The following is a 25229-nucleotide window of genomic DNA, read 5'->3' as shown; positions in this document are numbered from 1 at the left end:
TTTCGGCAACCTTTGTATTTCCTGTAGACACTTCTTGCCTATACTACTTCAGATAAGGGAGGTTGGAGGAAACGTGCGCTTTTTTACAAAGCAATTTTTCTAGTTGATATTGATCTGACGTGAGAGTACTCCACAATATTCACAAAACATAGTCATGAATTTCACTTATTTCAACATAACGATGTTATCCTGAAAAATGGACTAATTAACATGTTCCTAATAAAAAAATGATTTTTCTCATTCAGATGTAATAGCTCAGAATTTCCAGCATAAAACCCCCGGTGATGGTGCGGGAACGGTTTAAGGGACTTGGTCAACCATCCAGGACAAAGGCGCACTAAAATGGATGCAGCGTCACTGTGTTATAAATGACATTAATGCTTGATAAATATCAAAATGGATTGTGGTTTTGAACAAAATTTAAATGCTTTTATTCATTATACATTAATGCTTTGTTCCTTATATATTTTAAAATAAATTGTGGTTTTAAATTAGATTAATGCTTTGTTTTACTTGCATGAAATACATGCAGATGTATGTCCCTTGTTCAGAGATTAACATGTTTCTTTTTCCAACAATTTTCAGTAAATGTTTTGCACCAGAACATATCGGAGATGTGAAAGTACTTCATCTCTTTAAACATCACACAGAATTTTACTGTCTTCATTCTGTCGGTTAATGGAAAGTTTGGCAGAACAGGAGTTTGAACAAAGAAATTAATCATGAGGAATCTTTTATTCCTGACTGAGCTACTAGGGATCAAAATCAGGTTTGACTACATAATTTTTCAGTAAGAAACTCGGCGAGTAATTTCTGCTTTGAAGTCTGTGACTGACCCCATATGCCTACCTTTTCAAATTTCAAGCAGCAATACAATGGAAAAAAATCCATGGAAACTAGGGAAAATCCATGGAAATATGCCCTGGATAGACTGGACAATACACCAGGAATCCAGGGGAAAATTCCAGGACACCATGGATTATTTCCGGGTGAACCGGGGAATATTTCCAGGAGTTTTCCGGGTAAAACCGGGGAAATTTCCAGGAGTTTTTCCGGTAACCGGGGAAATATTTTCCAGGGAACTGGGGAATTTTCCATAACCGGGGAATATTTCCGGGTGTATCGGGGAAATTTTTCCAGGGTACTACTATTAAATTTTTCCATGGAACACGGGTTTTTTCCCATGGAATCCGTTCCAATACTCCTGGAAAAAATTTCCATGTTTTTTTTCCATGGAAATCCCTGGACATTCTCAGACGGGAAAGCCTTTCATTGGCACTACCTTAAAAAATTTTTCCCAGGTTTTCTAATGTTCTAAAATGTTCCATGGGGGGTTTTTTTTGCTTTCAATGTTTTCGTTTCAGAACACGGGTTTAAAAATTGCATCCTTTTTTAGCTCACCAGCGCACTGTGAAAAGGGACTTTAGAAATCTCCTTTGTCCGGGTTGCGTCTTTGCAGTCGTCTGTCTCCGCCTCGTTTCAAAAATTTACTGTTAATACCTAAGGTAAATTTTTGGGCCCAAATCTTAAAAAACTTGGCAAATGTTACTCTAAAAAACTTGATGATTCGGATTTTGGGGTCTCTGGGCAAAACTAGGTCACCATTAAAATTTCAAAGAAAAGCTTTTTAACCTCGGGGGTCAAAAATTTTGGCCCAATTTTAATGAAACTTATCAAATGTTACCCTCTAAAATCTTGGATAATTCGAATTGGGTCATCTGGGTTCAAAAACTAGTCTCAGGAAAAATAAAGGAAAAGCTTTTTTACCTAGAGTCAAAATTTTTGGGCCCCAACTTAAAAACTGGTCAAAATGTTACCATCAAAAAAATTTTGGACAAGTTTTGATAGGGGTCATCTGGGTTAAAAAACATCCCCGGTCAATCAAGGAAAAGCTTACTAACACCAAAGGGGTCCAATTTTGGCCATATCTTAAAATCTTGGCCAAATTTACCCTCAATAAAATCTTGAAGAGTTTTATATTGGGTCATCGGGGGTCAAAAAACTGGGGGCCCAGGTCAAATAAAAGGAAAAGCTTTTAACAGTAGAGGCCACATTTAGACGAATCTTCATGAAACTGGTCGGGATTTTAATCTTGATGACTCAAGGTCCGTTATCTGGGTCATTTGGGATAAAAAACGGGTCACCAGGTAAATAAAAGAAAACCGGGTTAAACACTGAGAGGCCCATTTACCCCTTTTATCAAATAAAACTTGGTCAAATGTTATCTGATGATTTTTTTGGGTCAATTTTTAATCTGGTCAGGGGGGTCAAAAAACTGGGTCACTGGGTAAAATCAAGGAAAAGCTTGTTAACACCTGAGCCACATTTAAACGTATCTCATAAACTTTCAGAATTTTAATCTTGATGATCTTTGGGTCAATTTAAAATCTGGGTCAGTGGGTCAAAAACTATCACCGGATTAAAATAAAAGGGAAAAAGCAGTTAACATTTTAAAAGGCCACATTATGACCGTATCTTAATGAAACGGGTCAAATTTAAAATCTGATTATCTTTAGGTCAGTAATCAGGTGAGCGATACGGGGGCCTTAGGGCCCCCCTTTTGTACTTCTATTCCATCATTTGTTCTGTAGAAATGGGTTATTTGGGTATAAATTTCATTTTTGAGTATAAAAAAATGTCTTAACAAAAAAGGAACTCTTTTTGTTATGAAAATTTTTACAACGCAGTTTAGCAGCTTTATTTTTCATGTGTTATTCCAAGCATTCGGGCAAAAGGTTTATTTTAATAATTTTTATACCCTCTGTCAAAGAGGGTGTGTATTGTTTTGTTCATTGTATTTTCACTTGGCAGACCATTAATTTTGCTTCCTAACCAATAACTACAGAATGTTTGGTCTCGCAATGGTCCGACTGCCTTGGATATTATTTTGGGGCCAAGTTTTGGCCATCATAGGTCAAAGGTCAAGGTCACATGACCTCAAATTAAAAATTGTTTCCCTCAGTAACTAAAAGGCTTTTGTTTACAGTTGTTAACTCACGATATTTATGTCGGGGGGTTAAAGGGACAAGGTCACAGTTCATCAAAACTCAAAACATTGCCACTTATTTACTACAGAACCTTTGGGCATAAGTTTTCAAAAAAATTAGGAAAATTCCCTGTGTTGGCACATGCCCTAGATTTTGGTTAAAGTAGGTCAAAGATAAGGTCATATGACCCCTGTTTAAAAACTGTTCCTGTTAAAGAAACCTTTTGCCTTGGGTCTCTTAGAATGGTTGTCTGTACCTAGAAAACCCTGTTTTTCAAAGGGGACACAAAAAATAACATTCCCCTTGCCCATTAGGTCTTATTAATTATTATTATTATATACCACATTTAATAGCACCTTTTCATAAAAAATACGTTAAAAAAGTGCTTTACAAAAAACATTTAAAAAATTTTTCAAAAAAAAAGGGAATTAAACTATAAAAGAATTAAAATTACTAGGGAAAAAAGATCCCAAAGCTTTTTAAAGGGAAGGGGGGCCGATCAAAACAAAACAAAAGACAATATCTAAACTTAACGCCTATCAAAGACCGGGTCAAGCAGAATAAACAAAAATTTCTTACATTTGAACAACAAAATTAAACAAAATTTTTCTCAAATGCATTCACACAGCAAAGCGACCCCAGAGGGGTAAATCGCTACCTAAAGGGCCCGGAAAACACCAATACCCCCCAAAAAAAAAAAAAAAAAAAAAAAAAAAAAAAAAAACCCCGCCAACATTTTCTGTCCCCGGGGAGTTTTTATAAAAGAATTAAATTGGGCCGGGCAAATACCTACATTTAAATCAAAAAAAATCAGTGGAATTTAGTTGCCAAAATTGTATGAAATAATGCGTCTTACGTTTTTTTTAAATTTTGCAGGGTCTTGCACTCTTTTTATACCAATGGGGGCATTCCAAAACCTCGCAGCGTTCGAAAGCTCCTTCCCAAACGTATTGTTCGACTTTGGGGGCACCATTTTTTTAATGCAAATTCTGCGTCTCAATTCTGGATGGTGTAATATTTCTACATTTCGCTACATAACTGGGATTGATTTTGAGTGCCTTATATTTATGTGTTATAATTTTGTATTTACCCTACATTGCACGGAAGCCAATGGTGTTCACCAGAACAGGCGTATAGGGTCGTATCTGGATTTTCGGTTACGATTCAGCTGCCGTTTTTTTGGACATATTGCAGTTTGTTCATGACCTTTTCAATTCCATATAGAAGAGATTAAATAATCCAAACGGATGTAAAAAGAATTGTTTAAGATTTGTTGCGTTTGGGGTTATATATTGTCTGATTACAAATTTTTCCGAAACTGTGCATAGAATCCTACACCCAATCACATTTTTGCTCCACCCATTTCGAACCCGGGAAAGCACCGGGTTCCTACCGCCTGATTGTTTGATTTCAGAGCCGTCACTTTCCAGATATGTTGAAATAGATTGTGTTTTGTTTTCAATGAAAATAGATTATTTCTTTTTTTCAGCATTGATTTCAACATTTTATTTTTCCCAAAACTTACTAACCTTTTAAAAACAATTTCACGCGAGAAGGGTCCCCCAAATAACATTTTATTTTTGGTTTAAATATTGATAAACGCAAATCGCCCGCATAAAAATATTTTTCAGTCCGTGCTTTCTGCAGATAGCCCACGGGTTTTTGTTCTTTGTGTATTTTTTTGGGTTCCCAAAAACCCCCTTGGGGGTACCTGTATTTTCATTAACTGGGGTGATGCTCCCATCATAAAGGGTTTGTACCCCCACAAAGGTATCACATCCATCAGGGGCTCCCTTAAACCCCAAAAGTGACGTTAAAAGGCGATAATCAACGTCCCTGGTCAATAGTGTCAAATCTGCAGAGAGATAAAGCTCAAAAGAATACCCACATTTTCTTACCAAGATTGAAAAGTCTTTTTGAATTTTTAAAAGGGGGGGTTTGGGTTGAGGGGGAATTTTTTAACAATTGTTTAAACTCATAAGTTCGTTTTTCCTCAGAGATTTAAATTCGAACACTACCACTTTTTCTAAGATTTTAGACAAAACCAATTTTGACACAGCTATAGTTTTTTGGGAAAATTAGAATCTGTTTTGGCTTTTTTAAAGAGGGCTTATTCGGGAAAGTTTTTAACCTTTGGGGACATCCAGCATCTAACCCCTTCATAATTGTTGTTACACTGGGTTTATTCCAAAACTTCTTTAATAACCAGTTGGGGTAGGATCTATTTTGCATGATTTTTTTCGCTGCTTTTTGATAATTGATTTCACTTCGCTTCGAGGCTTGATAAAAATCACAAATTACACCTGTGTATTCATTTTTTATTCATCTAATCAATACAATTTTGGGTTTTCGATGCTAAACGTTTCTGATTGTTTCGACTTTCCAATAAAGAAGTCACTGAAATCTTTTTGCAGATGCTGTGGAGAATTTTATGGTAAAACCCTGATTTGTATCCCCAAAAGATTTTGGTAATTTTGATAAACCTTATGATCACTGCCCCTTAGCAATTTTGCCTGTTTTATTCAACACAGCTTTTTGCTCTTTTTTCACTCAGCAACTTGTTCGGTAAATTGGGGATCGATTGTGACTTACTTTCAGCCATTTTCCCTTCTAATTTTTTTTGTTTCTGATGTTTTTTTCTTTTTGGGGTTGCGCGGGATAAAACCCAAGGGGAAAGAAGGTCTTAACACAAAAGTTGGGAGTCAAAGGGGGGGTTTTTCTACTAAGAAAATTTAAATGATTTAATTTCCGCCACAAATTCATCGATATAGTATCAATGGGGTCATTGTGTGTTAAAGAAATCAAAATTCTTTGTATGTCTTTTCGAAATAGTCAAGTCGATCGAACGTAATTTTCCTTACCACAGTTTTTTGTACTGGGGGGTTTGAACTTTTAGCGTCAAATATCACAGCAAAATATCACGGGCTCTTTTCCCTTTTAACAAGTCCAGGACTATGACCTCGATATTTAAACCGTGACAAACATTATCTCTGGTTATCACTACATCCAAATAGCCCAGCTAATTTTTGGGTTTATGACATTTAAAAGCGCCACATGCCTAACTGCTTTAAAAAATTTTTGTGTCACTATTTTTCCGGGAAATCAAAAGGGAATTTAATTTTCCCCACAATGATGGGGGTTTTTGTCAAATTTTAATATTTGTTTTAAAAATTGGGGCCCTTTTGCTCCAGGAAAATATTTTGTTTAAAAAAAAACCCTTTTTTTTTGGGAAAGGGTGGCCGGATATAATGGCAACCTAGCCTATGGAGTTCCGCCGTAAAACATTAACCAAACCAAAAATTTGGGGAAAAATTTTTGTCTTTTTTTGATTTAAAATGTTCACTTTTAGGCCCTGTGAAAAGGGGTCGCCCCCCCCCGCGCCTACCACTACAGGACTGTTTCATTTTTAAAAGTCGGCCCAGTTTTCCCCAGCACCTTTGTCAAAAGAGCTACCAGCCATGCCCCGTTATGGCAACAATGTCGAAATTCATTTTTAAGGGTGAAGTCACATATGGGGATGTTTATTTTCAACTGATCTGTATTTACGGAGCAAATTTGATGTTTTTCTGCCCCTGAACTAATGTACATTTTTTAGTTTTTTCCTATCAATTTTATTTTTTACCCCATTGTTGTGTCCCATGCTCGTCTAATCTGTTTTTCCCCTCGAGTCCCTATAAAATGAATTAACGAAACTCTTTTATCTTTTGATAATCATGGATTAGGTCCCCTTTTGTCACTTGGGAAATTGCCCCAAAATTGTGCACTCTATCTTTTTAAAATAAACCTCGGTGACATTTGCTCACGAAAAAACCCTTATTCGCAGGGTATGCGAAATGAAATTTGGCAATTTTAAATTGCAATAAAGATTTTTTTAAAAAAACAAAAAAACTTCAAAAACCAAAAATATTCACCTTTAAAATTTTCAAAAATTTCCCAAACCCCGACTTTTTTGGAATCCCCTATACCAATTTTCAAATTCTGAACAAAATAAAATTCAAAAACTATCAATATTTTAAGCACTGAAAAATCGCCCACACCCGGCGCATAAACAAAGCACAACACATTCCATTATAAAACTTTCCCGAACTTACTTGCTGTTTAGAGAAAATTTCCCCTTTTTTTATATTTTAAATTTTTTGAAAAATCCTTTTTGCTCCCCTATCCAGAAAAGGGGGCTATCACTTTCCCCCCCCGTTTTCGTCGGGGTTGGCGTGACTCTCTTGGTTAAATTTTTTTGGGACCTTTTTTTTTCTGTCAATCTTTGTTTTTAAAAATTCTTTTATCTTACTGTAAAATTTTTCATAAAAATTTTCCAGCTACAACAAAATATTTAGGGCTGAGCCCCCCCAAGTCAAGGGCCCAAGGTTTTACTTTGGTTTTTTTTAAGGTTAAAATTTTTCGGGAACCTTTTTTTTTCGTCATATCTTGTTACTGTTCTTAACTTTCTGTAACTTTACATAAACTTGTCCACATACAAACAAAATTGATCGGGCTGAGCCAAATTTACCCAAGGCAAGGTCCCCAAGGTGTTTACTTGTTTTTTTTTAAGGTTAATGTTTTCGGGGAACCTTTTTTTTTCTGTCATTCTTTTTTTTCTTTGCTTAACAACTGTAACTTCACATAAACATTGTCCAGTATCAAAAAAAGTATTTAGGGCTAGGCCCCTTATATCCAAGTCAAGGCCCAAGATTATTTTGAATTATTTTTTTGTTAAATTTTTTTGAAAGCTTCGTTTTTGACTATCTTTTGGGACTTTAAAAAATAATACTTTAAATTAAATGTATTGTTTATAAACACGCAGTGTGGGTAAAACCCCTAATTTAATTTTTTTTTGACAAATTATGCCCCTTTTTAATTTAAATTTTTTTTTCAATCTTCGCTTCGGATACTACTTAATGCAAATAAAAAAAGACTTTAAATTTAAAAAGATCTTTTTCATCACCCTTGCATGTGTGGTAACAACCCCCTAACTCTGATTTGTATTTTTGACCGAATTTTTCCCCCCCCTTTTTTAAAAACTTAATTTTTTTTTCAAACTTTTTTTTCTGACTAAAATTTTGGGTTTTATGTAAATAAGACTTGAAAATCAAAAAATACTTTTTCATCCTCATCTGCTGGTTTTAACAAACCTAATAACAAAATTTTTTGGGATTTGATGGAATTTTTTCCCCTTGTGTACTTCCTTTTAAGTAAGTCTCTTTTTTAAATATATTCATTTACTGTCAAGTCCCAAATAGTGAACGCGCTGTTTTAGGACACTTTGTTAAAAATGTCGTCAATTGGTATAAAAAATACATTAAAGTACGGAATCTTAATTGAAGCTTTTAAAAAAAATCAAAGGCTTCCTACCGCTTTCCTTTAAAATCTTTTCTAACAACTCCCACTTAACAAAATTTGCCTCAAAATGTACCTAAATTTTTGGTTTATAATTTTTTTTGCAAAACTTGGGGTTTTTTCCTTTAGATACAAGCTCTTAAGGGGGTGGTCTTGCGAACAAAATAAAATAAAACACTGGGTGGGCAAAAAAAGCTGTCTTTGCCATAGCAATCATTGGAACCCTAAGGTTGGGTTTTATGATAAATGAAAATTGCTTTTGAAACTTCACTTTGATAAAATCATCATTTCTGAAAATTTATACCATTTTTCTGTTTCGATGGAAAATTTTTTTATTCCCCTGGGTCTGATTTATTATGAAAAAAAAATTTTCTTCTTCAGCATGGAGGGGTTTTTATTAATTGGCACAAATGTTCACCCTGTCATGCATGAAAACAGTTTTTTTAGGGCAAGTCAAGGGCACAGAGGGCCCGGGCAATACAGAAGATTTTTCCAACATTTTTTATTTTTTGCATGGAGGATTTTGAAGTAACTTGGTGCAAAGTTTCCCCCGTAAGACAGGTGTCTGTGCAAAACCCGGGCCCTAGTTAAGGTTAAAAGGGCACATAGAGGGCAAAGGTCAATTACAAGAATGACAACTTAACAAGGTCTCGACAGGCGTATTGTGTGACTGTGGAATCTTTGTTAAATATTACAAAGGACAGAAAAATAAAATGCAGGCACCAGCTATGAGGGTTGTTCAGTAGATCTAAATAAATATGTAGACTAGCTCTACAACTTTGTTCCATTTATTTGCAGTTTAGTATAACAAATAGCGTTATAACCAATAACATGTCTGCTTCCAACTGTAATTGTTAAAATAGTATGATACAACACAGGATAAAACTAGAGGTTATAAGCAATAGCAATGTGCTATTGGCCCTGTCAGTGTTTTGGTATCTTAAATGTAAAAACATCAATACCTGCAAGTAAAATTACATAAGTTTCTGCAACAGAAAATCATGTTAACATTGTCGATGTATTTCTGCAAGAGTTAAGTGCTGTAACCATAATATTTATAGTAAATTAGACATTCAAGCTTAAAATGAACAACTTTTTAGCTCACCTGGTGAGTTTTTCTGATTGTTCGGCGTCCGGCGTCTGTCAACATTTAGCTTGTGTATGTGATAGAGGCTGTATTTTTCAGCTGATCTTCATGAAATTTTGGTCAGAATGATCACCTTGATGAAATCTAGGCCGAGTTCAAAAATGGGTCATCTGAGGTCAAAAACTAGGTCACTAGGTCAAATCAAAGAATAACCTTGTGTATGCAATAGAGGCTGTATTTTTCAATTAATCTTCATGAATTTTGGTCAGAATAATTGCCTTGATGAAGTCTAGGCCGAAATTGAAAATGGGTCATCTTTGGTCAAAAACTAGGTCACTAGGTCAAATCAAAGAAAAAGCTTGTGTTTGCGATAGAGATTGTATTTTTCAATTAATCTTCATGAATTCTGGTCAGAATGATTATCTTGATGAAATCTAGGCCGAATTTGAAAATTGGTCATCTGAGGTCAAAAACTAGGTCACTAGGTCAAATCAAAGAAAAAGCTTGTGTATACGATAGAGGCTGTGTTTTTCAATTAATCTTCATGAATTTTGGTCAGAATGATTACCTTGATAAAATCTAGGTCGAGTTCGAAAACGGGTCATCTGGGTCAAAAAAATAGGTCACTAGGTCAAATCAAAGAAAAAGCTTGTGTATGCAATAAAGGCTTTTTTTTTAGCTCACCTGTCACAAAGTGACAAGGTGAGCTTTTGTGATCGCGTGGCGTCAGTCGTCCGTCCTCCGTCCGTGCGTATGTGCGTCCGTCCGTAATCTTTTGCTTGTGACCACTCTAGAGGTCACATTTTTCATGGGATCTTTATGAAAGTTGGTCAGAATATTCATCTTGATGATATCTAGGTCAAGTTCGAAACTAGGTCACATGCGTTCGAAAACTAGGTCAGTAGGTTTAAAAATAGAAAAACCTTGTGACCTCTCTAGAGGCCATACTTTTCAATTTATCTTCATGAAAATTGGTCAGAATGTTAACCTTGATGATATCTAGGTAAAGTTTGAAACTGGGTCACGTGCCTTCAAAAACTAGGTCAGTAGGTCAAATAATAGAAAAACCTTTTGACCTCTCTAGAGGCCATATTTTTCATGGGATCTGTATGAAAGTTGGTTTGATTGTTTATCTTGATGATATCTAGGTCAGGTTCAAAACTGGGTCAACTGCGGTCAAAAACTAGGTCAGTAGGTCTAAAAATAGAAAAACCTTGTGACCTATCTAGAGGCCGTACTTTTCAATGGATCTTCATGAAAATTGGTCAGAATGTTCACCTTGATGATATCTAGGTCAGATTTGAAACTGGGTCACGTACCTTCAAAAACTAGGTCAGTAGGTCAAATAATAGAAAAACCTTGTGACCTCTCTAGAGGCCATTTTTTTCCATGGGATATGTATGAAAGTTGGTCTGAATGTTCATCTTGATGATATCTAGGTCAAGTTTGAAACTGGGTCATGTGCGGTCAAAAACTAGGTCAGTAGGTCTAAAAATAGAAAAACCTTGTGACCTCTCTAGAGGCCATACTTTCAAGGATTTTCATGAAAATTGGTCAGAATGTTCACCTTGATGATATCTAGGCCAAGTTTGAAACTGGGTCACGTGTCATCAAAAACTAGGTCAGTAGGTCTAAAAATAGAAAAACCTTGTGACCTCTCTAGAGGCCATACTTTCAAGGATTTTCATGAAAATTGGTCAGAATGTTCACCTTGATGATATCTAGGCCAAGTTTGAAACTGGGTCACGTGTCATCAAAAACTAGGTCAGTAGGTCAAATAATAAAAAAACCTTGTGACCTCTCTAGAGGCCATAATTTTCATAGGATCTGTATGAAAGTTGGTCTGAATATTCATCTTGATGATATCTAGGTCAAATTCGAAACTGGGTCATGTGCCGTCAGAAACTAGGTCAGTAGGTCTAAAAATAGAAAAACCTTTTGACCACTCTTGAGGCCATATTTTTCAATGGATCTTCATGAAAATTTGTCTGAATGTTCAGCTTGATGATATCTAGATAAAATTTGAAACTGGGTCACGTGTGGTCAAAACTAGGTCAGTAGGTATAAAAATAGAAAAACCTTGTGACCTCTCTAGAGGCCATACTCTTCATGGGATCTTCATAAAAATTGGCGAGAATGTTCACCTTGATAATATCTACCTGTCAAGTTCAAAACTGGGTCATGTGCCTTCAAAAACTAGGTCATTAGGTCAAATAATAGAAAAACCTTGTGACCTCTCTAGAAGCCATATTTTTCAATGGATCTTCATGAAAATTGGGTCATATGGAGACAGGTGATGATTCAGGACCATCATGGTCCTCTTGTTTCAATTAATCTTCATGAATTTTGGTCAAAATGATTGCCTTGATGAAATCTAGGTCAAGTTCGAATATGGGTCATCTGGAGTCAAAAAGTAGGTCACTAGGTCAAATCAAAGGAAAAGCTTGTATATGCGATAGAGGCTGTATTTTTCAATTGATCTGCCTTGAGTTAAGTCAAAATGATAACCTTGATAAAATCTAGGCCGAATTTGAAAATGGGTCATCTGGGGTCAAAAAGTAGGTCACTACGTCAAATCTAAGAAAAACCTTGTGTATGCGATAGAGGCTGTATTTTTCAATTGATCATCATGAAATTTGGTCAGAATGATTGCATTGATGAAATCTAGGTCAGATTTGAATATGGGTCATCTGGGGTCAAAAATTAGGTCACTAGGTCAAATCAAAGAAAAACCTTGTGTAATAGAGGCTATATTTTCCAATTGATCTTCCTGAAATTTGGTCAGAATGATTGCCTTGATGAAATCTAGGTCAGATTTGAATATGGGTAATCTTGGGTCAAAAAGTAGATCACTAGGTCAAATCAAGGAAAAACATTGTGTATGCGATAGAGGTTGTATTTTTATGCCCCCGAAGGGAGGCATATAGTTTTTGAACCGTCTGTCCGTCTGTCGGTCTGTCAGTCTGTCGGTCTGTCAGTCTGTCCGCAATTTTCGTGTCCGGTCCATATCTTTGTCATCGATGGATGGATTTTCAAATAACTTGGCATGAATGTGTACCACAGTAAGATGACGTGTCAGGCGCAAGACCCAGGTCCGTAGCTCAAAGGTCAAGGTCACACTTAGACATTAAAGGCCATTTTTCATGATAGTGCATTGATGGGCGTGTCCGGTCCATATCATTGTCATTCATGCATGGATTTTAAAATAACTACGCATGAATGTGTGACACAGTAAGATGACGTGTCGTGCGCAAGACCCAGCTCCATAGGTCAAAGGTCCTAAACTCTAACATCAGCCATAACTATTCATTCAAAGTGCCATCAGGGGCATGTGTCATCCTATGGAGACAGCTCTTGTTCAATTGATCTTCATGAAATTTGGTCAGAATGATTGCCTTGATAAAGTCTACATTAAGTTTGATTATGGGTCATCTTGGATCAAAAAGTAGGTCACTAGGTCAAATCAAAGAAAACCCTTCTGTATGCAATAGAGGCGGTATTTTTGATTTGATCTTCATTAAATTTGGTCAAAATGATCACCTTGATGAAATCTAGGTCAAGTTCGAATATGGGTCATCTGGGTCAAAAAGTAGGTCACTAGGTTAAATCAAAGAAAAACCTTGTGTATGCAATAGAGGCTAATTTTTTTTCAACTGATCTTCATGAAATTTTGTCAGAATGGTTGCCTTGATGAAATCTAGGTCAAGTTCGAATATGGGTAGTCTGGGGTCAAAAACTAGGTCACTATGTCAAATCAAAGAAAAACCTTGTGTATGCGATAGAGCCTGTATTTTTCAATTGATCTTCATGAAATTTGGTCAGAATGATAGCCTTGATGAAATCTAGGTCAAGTTCGAATATGAATCATCTGGGGTCAAAAACTAGGTCACTAGGTCAAATCAAAGAAAATACTAACTTATACTCAAGATTTTTGCTCCAATTTTAATGATAATTGGTCAGAATATTTTTTTCCATGAAATCACTAGGTCAAACATGTTTACACTGTTATGGTGTGTTTCTCAGGTGAGCGACCTAGGGCCATCTTGGCCCTCTTGTTCTCTGTAGCAGTCAGGTTTTCGTGCATAAAAGTGATGTTACAAAAAGTATAGAAATACATGTATGAACAAAAACATTAAATAGTGCAAGACACTTTCAGAAACTTTCCAGTTACTGTAGAAAACAAAAGATTTAGTTGACATGTCTTAAAAGACAGCTCAATCATCCACTATCATTAATTATAATAACTTAGTAAGGCATAATACATCTATAAACAGACTGTTACTATTTCCAGTGAAATAAATAAAAAAGAATTCCAATAACTATATACATTTACATCAATGAAATGTGTTGTTTTGCATTCACGGACAGTGACATCCTGTTAACAATGAATTTTCTTATTCCTCAAATGATACACTTGAGTTTTTAGTTGCTTTCATTTTCTGCAATGCATACCCCTTACACATCAGTGATCACAGCACAAACATAATGCATGGCAACAATATCAGGTTTGGTAACTACATAAAAGATACTATATTTTAAAATGGTGTAATGTTAATACCTCTTTATTGGCCAGTTTTGTAGTTACGGCATCAGTCTACCTTTTTCTTGAATGACTGTCAAATTACATGCTTATAATTCAGAATTTTTTGTAGATATTTTTAAGCATATGTTAATGGATATGACAATTTAAAATGTTACAGTTATACATCATTTAACCATGTTAACTGTATAATTGTTATTTTGAAAAAAAAAAACTGAATCAGAGGAGATAGTTATGATAACTTCCTTTGGCAAAATGGTTTAGTTTGAGTGTTTTGTAGTACCTACTTAAGTTGGCTTAGTACTTCAAATAATTATGTCCCCCACTCTGAGGGAGACATATTGTTTTTGCCCGTCCGTCCATCCGTCTGTCCGTATGTCACACTTCATTTCCGATCAATAACTGGAGAACCATTTGACCTAGAACCTTCAAACTTCATAGGGTGGCAGGACTTATGGAGTAGACGACCCCTATTGTTTTTGGGGTCACTCCGTCAATGGTCAAGGTCACAGGGGCCTGAACATGGAGAACCATTTCCGATCAATAACTTGAGAACCACTTGACCCAGAATGTTCAAACTTCATAGGATGATTGATCATGCAGAGTAGATTACCCCTATTGATTTTGGGGTCACTGCGTTAAAGGTCAAGGTCAAAGGGGCCCGAACAAGGAAAACCATTTCCGGTCAGTAACTTGAGAACCACTTGACCAAGAATGTTGAAACTTCAAAGGATGATTGGTCATGCAGAGTAGATGACTCCTATTGATTTTGGGGTCACTCTATTAAAGTTCAAGGTCACAGGGGCCTGAACATGAAAAACCATTTCCGATCAATAACTTGAGAACCACTTGACCAAGAATGTTGAAACTTCATAGGATGATTGGACATGCAGAGTAGATGACCCCTATTGATTTTGGGGTCACTCAGTTAAAGTTCAAAGTCACAGGGGATGAACATGGAAAACCATTTCCGGACAGTAACTTGAGAACCACTTGACCCAGAATGTTGAAACTTCATAGGATGATTGGGGGCCCGAACAAGGAAAACCATTTCCGGTCAGTAACTTAAGAACCACTTGACCAAGAATGTTGAAACTTCAAAGGATGATTGGTCATGCAGAGTAGATGACCCATATTGATTTTGGGGTCACTGAATTAAAGATCAAGGTCAAAGGGGCCCGAATAAGGAAAACGATTTCCGGTCAGTAACTTGAGAACCACTTGACCCAGAATGTTTAAACTTCATAGGATGATTGATCATGCAGAGTAGATGACCCTTATTGATTTTGGGGCCACTCTATTAAAGGTCAAGGTCACAGGGGCCAGAACATGAAAAACCATTTCCAATCAATAACTTGAGAACCACTTGACCCAGAATGTTGAAACTTCATAGGATGATTGGACATGCGGTGTAGATGACCCCACTATTGATTTTAGGGTCACTGTATTAAAGGTCAAGGTCACAGGGGGCTGAATATGGTAAACCATTTCCAGTCAGTAACTTGAGAACCACTTAACCCAGAATGTTGAAACTTCATAGGATGATTGGACATGCAGACTAGATTACCCTTATTGATTTTGGGGTCACTTGATCAAAGGTCAAGGTCACATGGGCCTGAACATGGAAAACAAATTCCATTCAGTAACTTTAGAACCACTTGACCCAGAATGTTGAAACTTCATAGGATGATTGGTCATGCAGAGGAGATGACCCCTATTGATTTTGAACTGACTCCGTTAAAGGTTAAGGTCGCAGTGGACAGAAATGGAAATCCATTTTGACAGTTTATAACTTCAGAACCATTTGACCTAGAACCTTCAAACTTCATAGGGAGGTAGGAATAACAGAGTAGGTGACCCCTATTGTTTTTGGGGGTCACTTCTTCAAAGGTCAAGGTCACAGGGGTCTGAACATAGAAAACTCTTTCCAGTCAATAACTTGAGAACCACTTGACCCAGAATGTTGAAACTTAATAGGATAATTGGACATGCAGAGTAAATGACCCCAAATGATTTTGGGGTCACTTGATCAAAGGTCAAGGCCACAGCAGCCCGAACATAGAAAACTGTATCCAATTCATAACTTGAGAACCACTAGGCCCAGAATGTTGAAACTTAGTGGGATGATTGGACATGCCAAATAGGTGATCCCTATTGCAGCCAACCATCAGTGTCTCTTTGACTTTCGCTCTTCTCCCCTATTCACTTCTTGCATATACGACTATGCAGTGGGGGAGACATGCGCTGTTTTACAAAAGCATCTTCTAGTTACTTTTCTGGTGGAATAAAATATCTAGATGACTAGTAAAAGATGCTTGCCTTTTCTATTCACAAATGGTGACAGAATGAGCAACCTGACTTGTTGGTTCTATATTTAAAGCTGTACACATGATAGTTTGATGCTAAGATATTTCGAAATGCCTTTTTATGATCTAGATTATATTCCTCGATGAGCCAACAGCTGGCATGGACCCATTTTCCAGAAGACACCTTTGGTCAGTTCTGAAAAAGAAGAAGGATGGTCGTGTTATTTTGCTCACCACACATTTCATGGATGAAGCTGATATATTAGCTGGTATATTTTTACCATGTTTACTCCAATTCTGTTTAGTTATTCAGACAACAGGACAGCCTTGTGGTTAAGTTGTAACACACTTGATGACTGTCAATCCAGAGGTTTTTGTGTTCAAATCCTAGTACAGATTCTTGAAATTTCTGAGATCTTCTTCAGTTTTGCTGACCATGCTAACAGGTGTGTACTTGTGTTATCCAGGAAAAGGGTCTTCTTGTCTATAGGTGCTTTACACAGAACACATTTAAGAACCACTCTGTCTGTTCACAAAAGGTAGACTATATGAGCCATACATGTCTCAGTCTGTATGTAAAACTTACCTGTCTCAGTTATCTGGGGAATTTCTCCCACTGTTGTCAGATTGCTCTGTATCTGCACTAGTGGAGGATAAATCTTACCTCTTATGTGTTCAACTGTTTGTATGTACGTAAAGCAACTTGAATCAGAATTTTTCCAAAAATACATCTTTGTGGCCTTGTCATTTATTTTTCTAGGTTGTAAGCCCTGTTGTCATAACTTATATGTTTTGTGTTATAAACAACACATTCCAATATTTGATAGTAGAAAATATTAGTTATTTTACAAAAGTATTACTTCGAATGTCATAAGCTGCTATGTTTGAGTTAACCTTTTATTGAAGAATGGCTTTCGTATATCAGAAATAAGATCTTTAACAGTCAAACATAAAATGATTTACAGACAGGAAAGCCATTATAAACAGAGGGTCCTTGAGATGTTGCGGTTCTTCATTGTTTCTGAAAAACAGATTTGGTATTGGATACCATCTGAGGTAAATGTTTTATATTGTTTAAAATAGAAGTGTAATCTTATGGCATCTGAGTCATGTAAGTGCTGTTTATAATTAGTCAGTAGTGTAAGCTGGATATTCCATGCCTGCTCTGAAAGGTGATTTTAATCATTATACAGTAATTCTTTTTAGCTTACTGAGACGATTTCACAAGAGCTATTGCTATATCCCTAGCATTGGTATCCTGTATAAACAACATGTTAATGATTCTTAGAAAGCTTATATTTTAGTTACTACAGTAAAACACCGCTCGCTTGAGGTCGCAAGGGGACGAGCAAACTGCTCGAATTAACCATGTGTCATGCTCGAGCGATTGAGTTACCGATGCTTGACCCAGTCATGGTAATTTCACATAGAAAATAGAAGAAAATCGGCCGGGACCACATGAATTGCTCGAGCGAGCCCAGGTACTCGAGTCATCGGTGCTCGAGCGAGCGGTGTTTCACTGTATGTATTACGACTGAATTGAACTTCACACATGATGCACCATGATAAAACTAACTGAATGATGTAGGTTCCATAAATCTTGCTACTATTTTTATGAAGTTATGCACTTTTTAGCTCACCTGTCACATAGTGACAAGGTGAGCTTTTGTGATCACGCAGCGTCCGTCGTCCGTGCGTCCGTCCGTGCTTAAACTTTTCCTTGTGACATCTCTAGAGGTCACATTTTTTGTGGGATCTTTATGAAAGTTGGTCAGAATGTTCACCTTGATGATATCTAGGTCAGGTTCGAAACTGGGTCATGTGCCATCAAAAACTAGGTCAGTAGGTCTAAAAATAGAAAAACCTTGTGACCTCTCTAGAGGCCATGTATTTCACAAGATCTTCATGAAAATTGGTCAGAATGTTCACCTTGATGATATCTAGGTCAAGTTCGAAACTGGGTCACGTGCCATCAAAAACTAGGTCAGTAGGTCTAAAAATAGGAAAACCTTGTGACCTCTCTAGAGGCCATATATTTCACAAGAACTTCATGAAAATTGGTCAGAACGTTCACCTTGATGATATCTAGGTCAAGTTCGAAAGTGGGTCACGTGCCATCAAAAAGTAGGTCAGTAGGTCAGATAATGAAAAAACGTTGTGACCTCTCTAGAGGCCATATTTTTCATGGGATCTGTATGAAAGTTGGTCTGAATGTTTATCAACTGGGTCATGTTGAAATAGGTGAGCGATTCAGGACCATCATGGTCCTCTTGTTTGTATTTAGCGATTCTTTTTTCAATAAAATTCTGTTTGCAGTTGTCAGGGGCTTAGTCCTACACTCCTAAAATGACTACTGATATTTAGCATATACTTGGGATTTACTGTCCATCTTGTAACAAGCAAATACCATAATTATTTAAAAAAAGAAATTATTTAGATTACAAAAAAAGTACAGTTCTGTAATATCTGTTCAGTGTGGTTGTGGACCAGGATGGGGATGCAGACGGAATAAAGTGTCTTATACGTGACTTCATACCGGAGGCTGAAACAAACAGAGTCCATGGTCAGGAACTAGATATAACATTACCCCTGGCACAGGTTTCTAAATTCGCAGGTAAGTCAAGAAATACTGGAGAACATTTTACAACAGTGTATCTTACTTTTACCTAGTACAGAGTACCAGCAGAAGAAAAATTCATATGTTTCTTTTCAAAACTGTAAACAGTAATCAAAAGGGGTTATGAAATTAAGGCCAAATGGCTTAATCTTTTTTTGTTGTTCATACAGTGGATTAAAACACTAAAACAGCAACTAAAACCAGAGGTCTGGTGTGTATATATCAGTAGAAATTGTGTAATTTATGTTCTCTTAGATATGAAACATATGAGAGTAATGCAGTATGAAATTAACAACTGGATATTGTCATTCAGCAGACTTTGTCGACAGAACAATTTAGTAGATTGGGACTGCATTATTTTTGTGTTATTGTCATTTACAGTTTAAGTCAATGTTTTTGTAATTTTATAGAACTGTTTAAGGCTCTTGAAGAGACAGTTGGCAGTGATGATAATCTTGGTATATGTAGCTATGGTATTTCAATGACAACACTTGAGGAAGTATTTCTAGAACTTGGTATGTATGACTCGTTTATCATCTGAAAACTAATTATGGTTAATTAGTGTCTGTTTAGATATGAAATGTATGGCTGTGCTTACTTTAAACATAGCCATATGTATCACACCCATACGGATATTAATCAAAGATTCAAGTTTTTATACCCCCGAAGAGAGCCATATTAGTTTTCACCTGTCCGTCCGTTCGTTAGTTCGTTCGTCACAACGTAAACTTTTTGCATGAAGGTACTTTACTCGCGAACCACTGCACCCAGGAGCTTCAGACTTCACATGCTGATAGTACTTATTGAGTACACGACCCCTACTGACTTTGGGGTCACTAGGTCAAAGGCCACCAGGTCAAAGGTCAAGGCATTTGTCACCATTAGTGACAGCTCTTGTTCTTTCTATTAATATTCTTCCATTTGTTCCAGTGTTGCTTACTATTGAACTGTTAAATGTTTGAAAGATCACAACTACCATTTAATGGAGGTTGTTTGAACAACTAAATTTCCAGCTAATGTAAGATTTTCGTAGGTAGAATACATGTATCTGCTTTGACATACCTTAACAAGTATGTCAATTGAACATGACATCTGCAGTAATTGTTTGGCCATTGGGGTCAATAGATCCCATAGAAATCAGAATTCAAAGGCTGTTGTTGTTTTGTCTGTAGGAACACACCCAATACATTAAATATAGATATTTAAAATACAGTAAGTTATTTGAACGAGTCAAATTTAAAAAAAAGCTAGTGAAGGTTTGTGAAATAAACATCTTACTTTTAAATAGTGATTATTTTCTTAGGCTGGTCTTACTGACTTCTATAATGATATTTTGTGTTAGTCTGTTGTTAACTTGTTAAATCCCAGAGTTTGTTATTAGCTCACCTGAGCACAAAGTGCTCAAAGGTGAACTTTAGTGATCGCCCTGTGTCCGTCGTCTGTCATCGTCCGTCCGTCATCGTCAACAATTTGACTGTTAACACTCTTGAGGTCACATTTTTGCCCAATCTTAATGAAACTTGGTCAGAATGTTACCCTCAATAAAATCTTGGACGAGTTCAATATTGGATCATCTGGAGTCAAAAACTAGGTCACCAGGTCAAATCAAAGGAAAAGCTTGTTAACACTCTAGAGGTCAAAATTTTCCTAATGAAACTTGATCAGAGTGTTATCCTTAATAAAATCTTGGACGAGGTCGATATTGGGTCATTTGGGGTTAAAAACTAGGTCACCAGGTCAAATCAAAAGAAAAGCTTGTTAACACTGTAGAGGCCGCATTTATGACTGTATCTTCATGAAACGTGGCCAAAATGTTAATATTGATGATCTTAAGGTCCAGTTTGAATCTGGGTCATGTAGGATAAAAAACTAGATCACCAGGTCAAATGAAAGGAAAAGCTAGTTTACTCTGTATATGCCGCATTTATGACCATATCTTAATGAAACTTGGTCAAAATGTTAATCTTAATGATTTGTAGCTCAAGTTCAAATCTGGGTTAGATGGGGTCAAAAACTAGGTCAAATCAAAGGAAAAGCTTGTTAACACTCTAGAGGCCATATTTATGACTGTATCTTCATGAAACTTGGTCAGAATGTTAAACTTGATGATCTATAGGACAGGTTCGAATCTGGGTCAGGTGGGGTCAAAATCTAGGTCACTAGGTCATATCAAGGAAAAGCTTGTTAACACTCTAGAGGCTACATTTATGACTCTATCTTCAAGAAACTTAATCAGAATGTTAAACTTGGTGATCTTTAGGCCGAGTTTGAATCTGGGTCATGTCGGGTCAAAAACTAGGTCACGGGTCAAATCAAAGGAATAGCTAGTTAACACTATAGAGGCCACATTTATGACCATATCTTAATGAAACTTGGTCAGAATGTTAATCTTGATGATCTCAAGGTCAGTAGGTCAAGTGAGCGATACAGGGCCTTTATGGTCCTCTTGTTTTTAATGTTGTTTTTGCTTCTTATATATATACATTTCTTAATTTTAAGACTGCAGTTGACTTGCAGCATATTACATTTGTTTAGACACTTAATCCCAACTAACAAAGTATATGGGGGCTATATGACCCTCTGTTAGTCTGTATGGTCTGTCCATCTGGATTCTTGTCCACTCCATATCTTCTTGACTGCTGGGAAGATTTTCATAAAATTTGCATCAGTTATTAACTTCATCAAGGCAGCATAGTGCATAAACCAGGTCACAAGGTCACAATTGGCGGTTAAAGGTCAAATAGCTTAACTTTGTGTCTGCTCCATATTGTAGCACTTGCAAGATTTTCCTAAAATCAAGTAACAGTTGTTTACTTCTTAAAGGCAAAATGCTGAGCGCACAACTCAAGGTCAAGGTCACATCTGAAGTGAAAACTGAAAATAGTTTGACTATGTCCACTCCATATCTTCTTACCTTCATTTGAAGTTTTTCACAGAGCTAGCATCAGATATTTATCACACCAAGACGATGAACAGGCTGTACTATCAAGGCATCTAGGTTAAAGGTGAAGGTCACACTTAGGCCATAGGTCAAATAGCTTAACTTTATGGACGCATTGGTCTAGAGGGCTAAGATGCTTTCCTACAGAGATGAAGGCCCCTGGTTCAAATCCTGGCTACTCCCATTGCAGTGTGTCCTTGGGCAAGGCACTTTATCATGTTTTTCTCAGTCTACCCAGCTGTAAATTGGTACCATCGAAACTTGCATCAAATATTTTTCCAGTCAAGATCACATAAAACCAGTGTCAAGTGTTTAACTTTATCAAGACAACATGCAGAGTTAAGATTACCTGAGTCTTAACTCCAAAGTCATGGCCACGTTTAGAATTCAAAGATCAAACGGTTTAAATTCATGTCTGCTCCATCTCTTTGTAACTGCTAGAATGCATTTTGCTGCATGAAATGAGCTTCTTAAAATGAGCACCAATAATTAATCTCATCCAGACAACATGCAGAGTGCACAAACTCATGTTATAGGTCCAAGGTCCAGGTCACAGATGTAAAGATCAGATATCTCAAATTTGTGTCTGCTTTGTAATTATCTTCTTAACCACTGGAAAAATTTTCATAAAACTAATGACAATTGTTGGCTTCACCAAAATGACATGCAGAGTATACAACCTTAGCCAGTAGGTTCAAGGTCAAGATTACACTTGAAGGAAGGGGCATAGGTCTTGATCTCAAAATTTTTGTGGAGTATCATGCAGTTACCTTTAATGACAGCTTTTGTTTTTGTTCTGGAGAAGTTTCTTTGATAGACTAGTCATTTCAAATGTAGAGAAAGGAATAATGTAACCTTTATTTGGCTAAGTTTCTGTTGTTTTTTTTTTATTTCTAAATTACATAATGTAGATTGTTTATGTATGTTTTTTTTAATTCATTTTTGGTACACAAACAGAAAAAGATGCTGACCTCTCAGAACCAAAATCAGTTATGGAAACAAGACTTGTGAATGACACTGAGAATGAGGTCCATGAGCATATTAGTATGGCACCACTTGGTGAGCAGCCCTTAGATGGTGGGAAGCCCTTGTTGGAAGGTAAGACATGAGTATATCATTATGCCACTATTTGATAAGTAGGTCGTAGATGGTTGAAAGTTAATGCTGGAAGGTAAGTTACGGACATTATCATTATGTTACCACTTGGTGAGCAGGCCTCAGATGGTGGAAAGATAATACTGTAAGGTAAGTTATGAACATTCCATTATGTTACCACTTGGTGAGCAGGCCTAAAATGTTGGAACGATAAATCTGGAAGGTAAGTCATGAACATTCCATTATGTTGCCACTTGGTGAGCAAGCCTCAGGTGGTGGAAAGATAAATCTGGAAGGTAAGTCATGAACATTCCATTATGTTGCCACTTTTGGAAAAACAGTACTTTAAAGTAAGACATAAATGTGTAGTTATGTTACCATTCCGGATGCAGGCAACCAGTGGTAGAAATGTTATGCTTGAAGTCCTGTATCAGAGCTGCCAAAATTAATTATAACGTTATAACGTTCTGCTCTGATAAAATCAGATGATGTTCACTAAAAATCCAACAGGGAAAGTCCCAGTCAGAGAAAGCAGAGGCCCGTACATCCTCATGGAAAAAGATGTCCTGTCAATGTATGCACATACAGAGCTGCTGAACAAATAACCTAAAACAGGTGAAAAAATAATAGCACAGAGGTAGTAGTCAGAAATATACTTGAAAAAGGAATGCAACTTGGAACCACTAAGATAAACTTTTCATTATTTAATTATTTTTTGCTCACCAGAGCAGGAAGTGCTCAAGGTGAGCTATTGAGACCGGTCATTGTCTGGCATCCTTCGGCGTCCGTCGTGCGCCGTCCATGGTAGTCGTGCGTCGTCAGTCAACATTTGCTTTGTGAACACTCTAGAGGCCACATTTGTGAACCAATCTTTATGAAACTTGGTCAGAATGTTAGTCTTGATGATCCCTAGGTCAAATTTGAAACTGGGTCATGTGGGGTCAAAAACTAGGTCAGTAGGTCAGATCAAAGGAAAAGTTTGTGAACACTCTAGAGACCACATTTTTGAACCAATCATTATTAAACTTGTTCAGAATGTTAGTCTTGATGATCTCTAGGTCAAGTATGAAACTGGGTCATGTTTGGTCAAAAACTAGGTCAGTAGGTCAGATCACAGGAAAAGCTTGTGAACAATCTAGAGACCACATTTTTGACCCAGTTTTATGATACTTGGTCAGAATGTTAGTTTTGATTGATCCTTAGGTCAAGTTGGAAACTGGGTCATGTTGGGTCAAAAACTAGGTCAGTAGGTCAGATCAAAGGAAAAGCTTGTGAACAAGCTAGAAACCACATTTGTGACCGAATATTTATGAAACTTGGTCAGAATGTTAGTCTAGTTGATCTCTAGGTCAAGTTAAAAACTGGGTCATGTGGGTTTAAAAACTAGTCAGTAAATCAGATCAAAGGAATAGCTTGTGAACACTCTAGAGACCACTTTGTGCCCAAATCTTTATGAAATTTAGTCGGAAAGTTAATCTTGATGCTCTTTAGGTCAAGCTTGAATCTGGGTCATGTGGGGTCAAAAACTAGGTCACCATGTCAAATCAAAGAAAAAGCTTGTTAACACTGAAAAGGCCACATCTATGACCATATCTTCATGAAACTTAGTCAGAATGTTAATCTTGATGATCTTCACCAAAATTGTTATGTTATATATTTGAATAGACATTTATGAACTGTTCAAATTTAATTCAGATGGCTCAGACATTGGACTGCTTTCTTTTTTATTTATACTAATTTATGTTTGCTTGCATGTTGTGATGACAGCACCAATCTTATTGGAATTACATTTGAGTCTGCTTCCTGGAAAAACAAGTACTTGTGTTATATGATAAATTGTGAACCTGCAACGTCAGGATTGTTTGGGTTGAGTCCAAGGAGATCATGACCTCACATTTTCATATGACTTTAAAGCTATTGATGGAAAATTTTAAACAACTTCTCATGAATTGCTTGTGTTGGATTTGCTCAAGTCTATTCAGATAGCTCTGACTGACTGCCGGAACTAAAAATAGAAAAAAACTTTGAAAAATTTCTTCTCAACATGAACATTTGAAAAGACTTTCACCAAATTAAAACATGACCAGAAGAATTATTTGATAACACTTTCATGTTGTTTTGCATGACTGCACTTATGGCAATCAAAGCTAATAGTAGCAAAGAATCTTTTCAAAAACTTATGAAATTTTTGTCAGATATACTACAGAATCCTTGGAAATACTTTTCTCAAGTATATTTTAGATAGTTACTAAATAGTCATCTGGGCTTAAACTCAAACACTTCTGAATGATTTCTTCTCATGAACCACTTGATGGAAGTTTT

The 25229-nt window shown here is 36.5% G+C and overlaps 1 protein-coding gene across 1 annotated transcript in view; it reads left to right on the top strand.

Annotated features, from left to right (window-relative positions):
• The window catches only part of LOC123563660 (cholesterol transporter ABCA5-like), a 109367-nt gene that overhangs the window by 53930 nt on the left and 30208 nt on the right, over nt 1–25229 (top strand). Inside the window, exons 13-17 of the mRNA XM_053525156.1 lie at nt 16385–16523; nt 17220–17310; nt 18729–18868; nt 19282–19386; nt 22770–22910. Of these exons, the coding sequence (XP_053381131.1) occupies nt 16385–16523; nt 17220–17310; nt 18729–18868; nt 19282–19386; nt 22770–22910 (616 nt within the window). The remainder of the gene's footprint in view (nt 1–16384; nt 16524–17219; nt 17311–18728; nt 18869–19281; nt 19387–22769; nt 22911–25229) is intronic.

The sequence above is a fragment of the Mercenaria mercenaria genome, chromosome 2, assembly GCF_021730395.1.
Source record: "Mercenaria mercenaria strain notata chromosome 2, MADL_Memer_1, whole genome shotgun sequence".
NCBI classification, from domain to species: domain Eukaryota; kingdom Metazoa; phylum Mollusca; class Bivalvia; order Venerida; family Veneridae; genus Mercenaria; species Mercenaria mercenaria.
The sequence above is the reverse complement of the archived record's forward strand: the minus strand, read 5'-3'. Positions and strand labels throughout refer to the sequence as shown.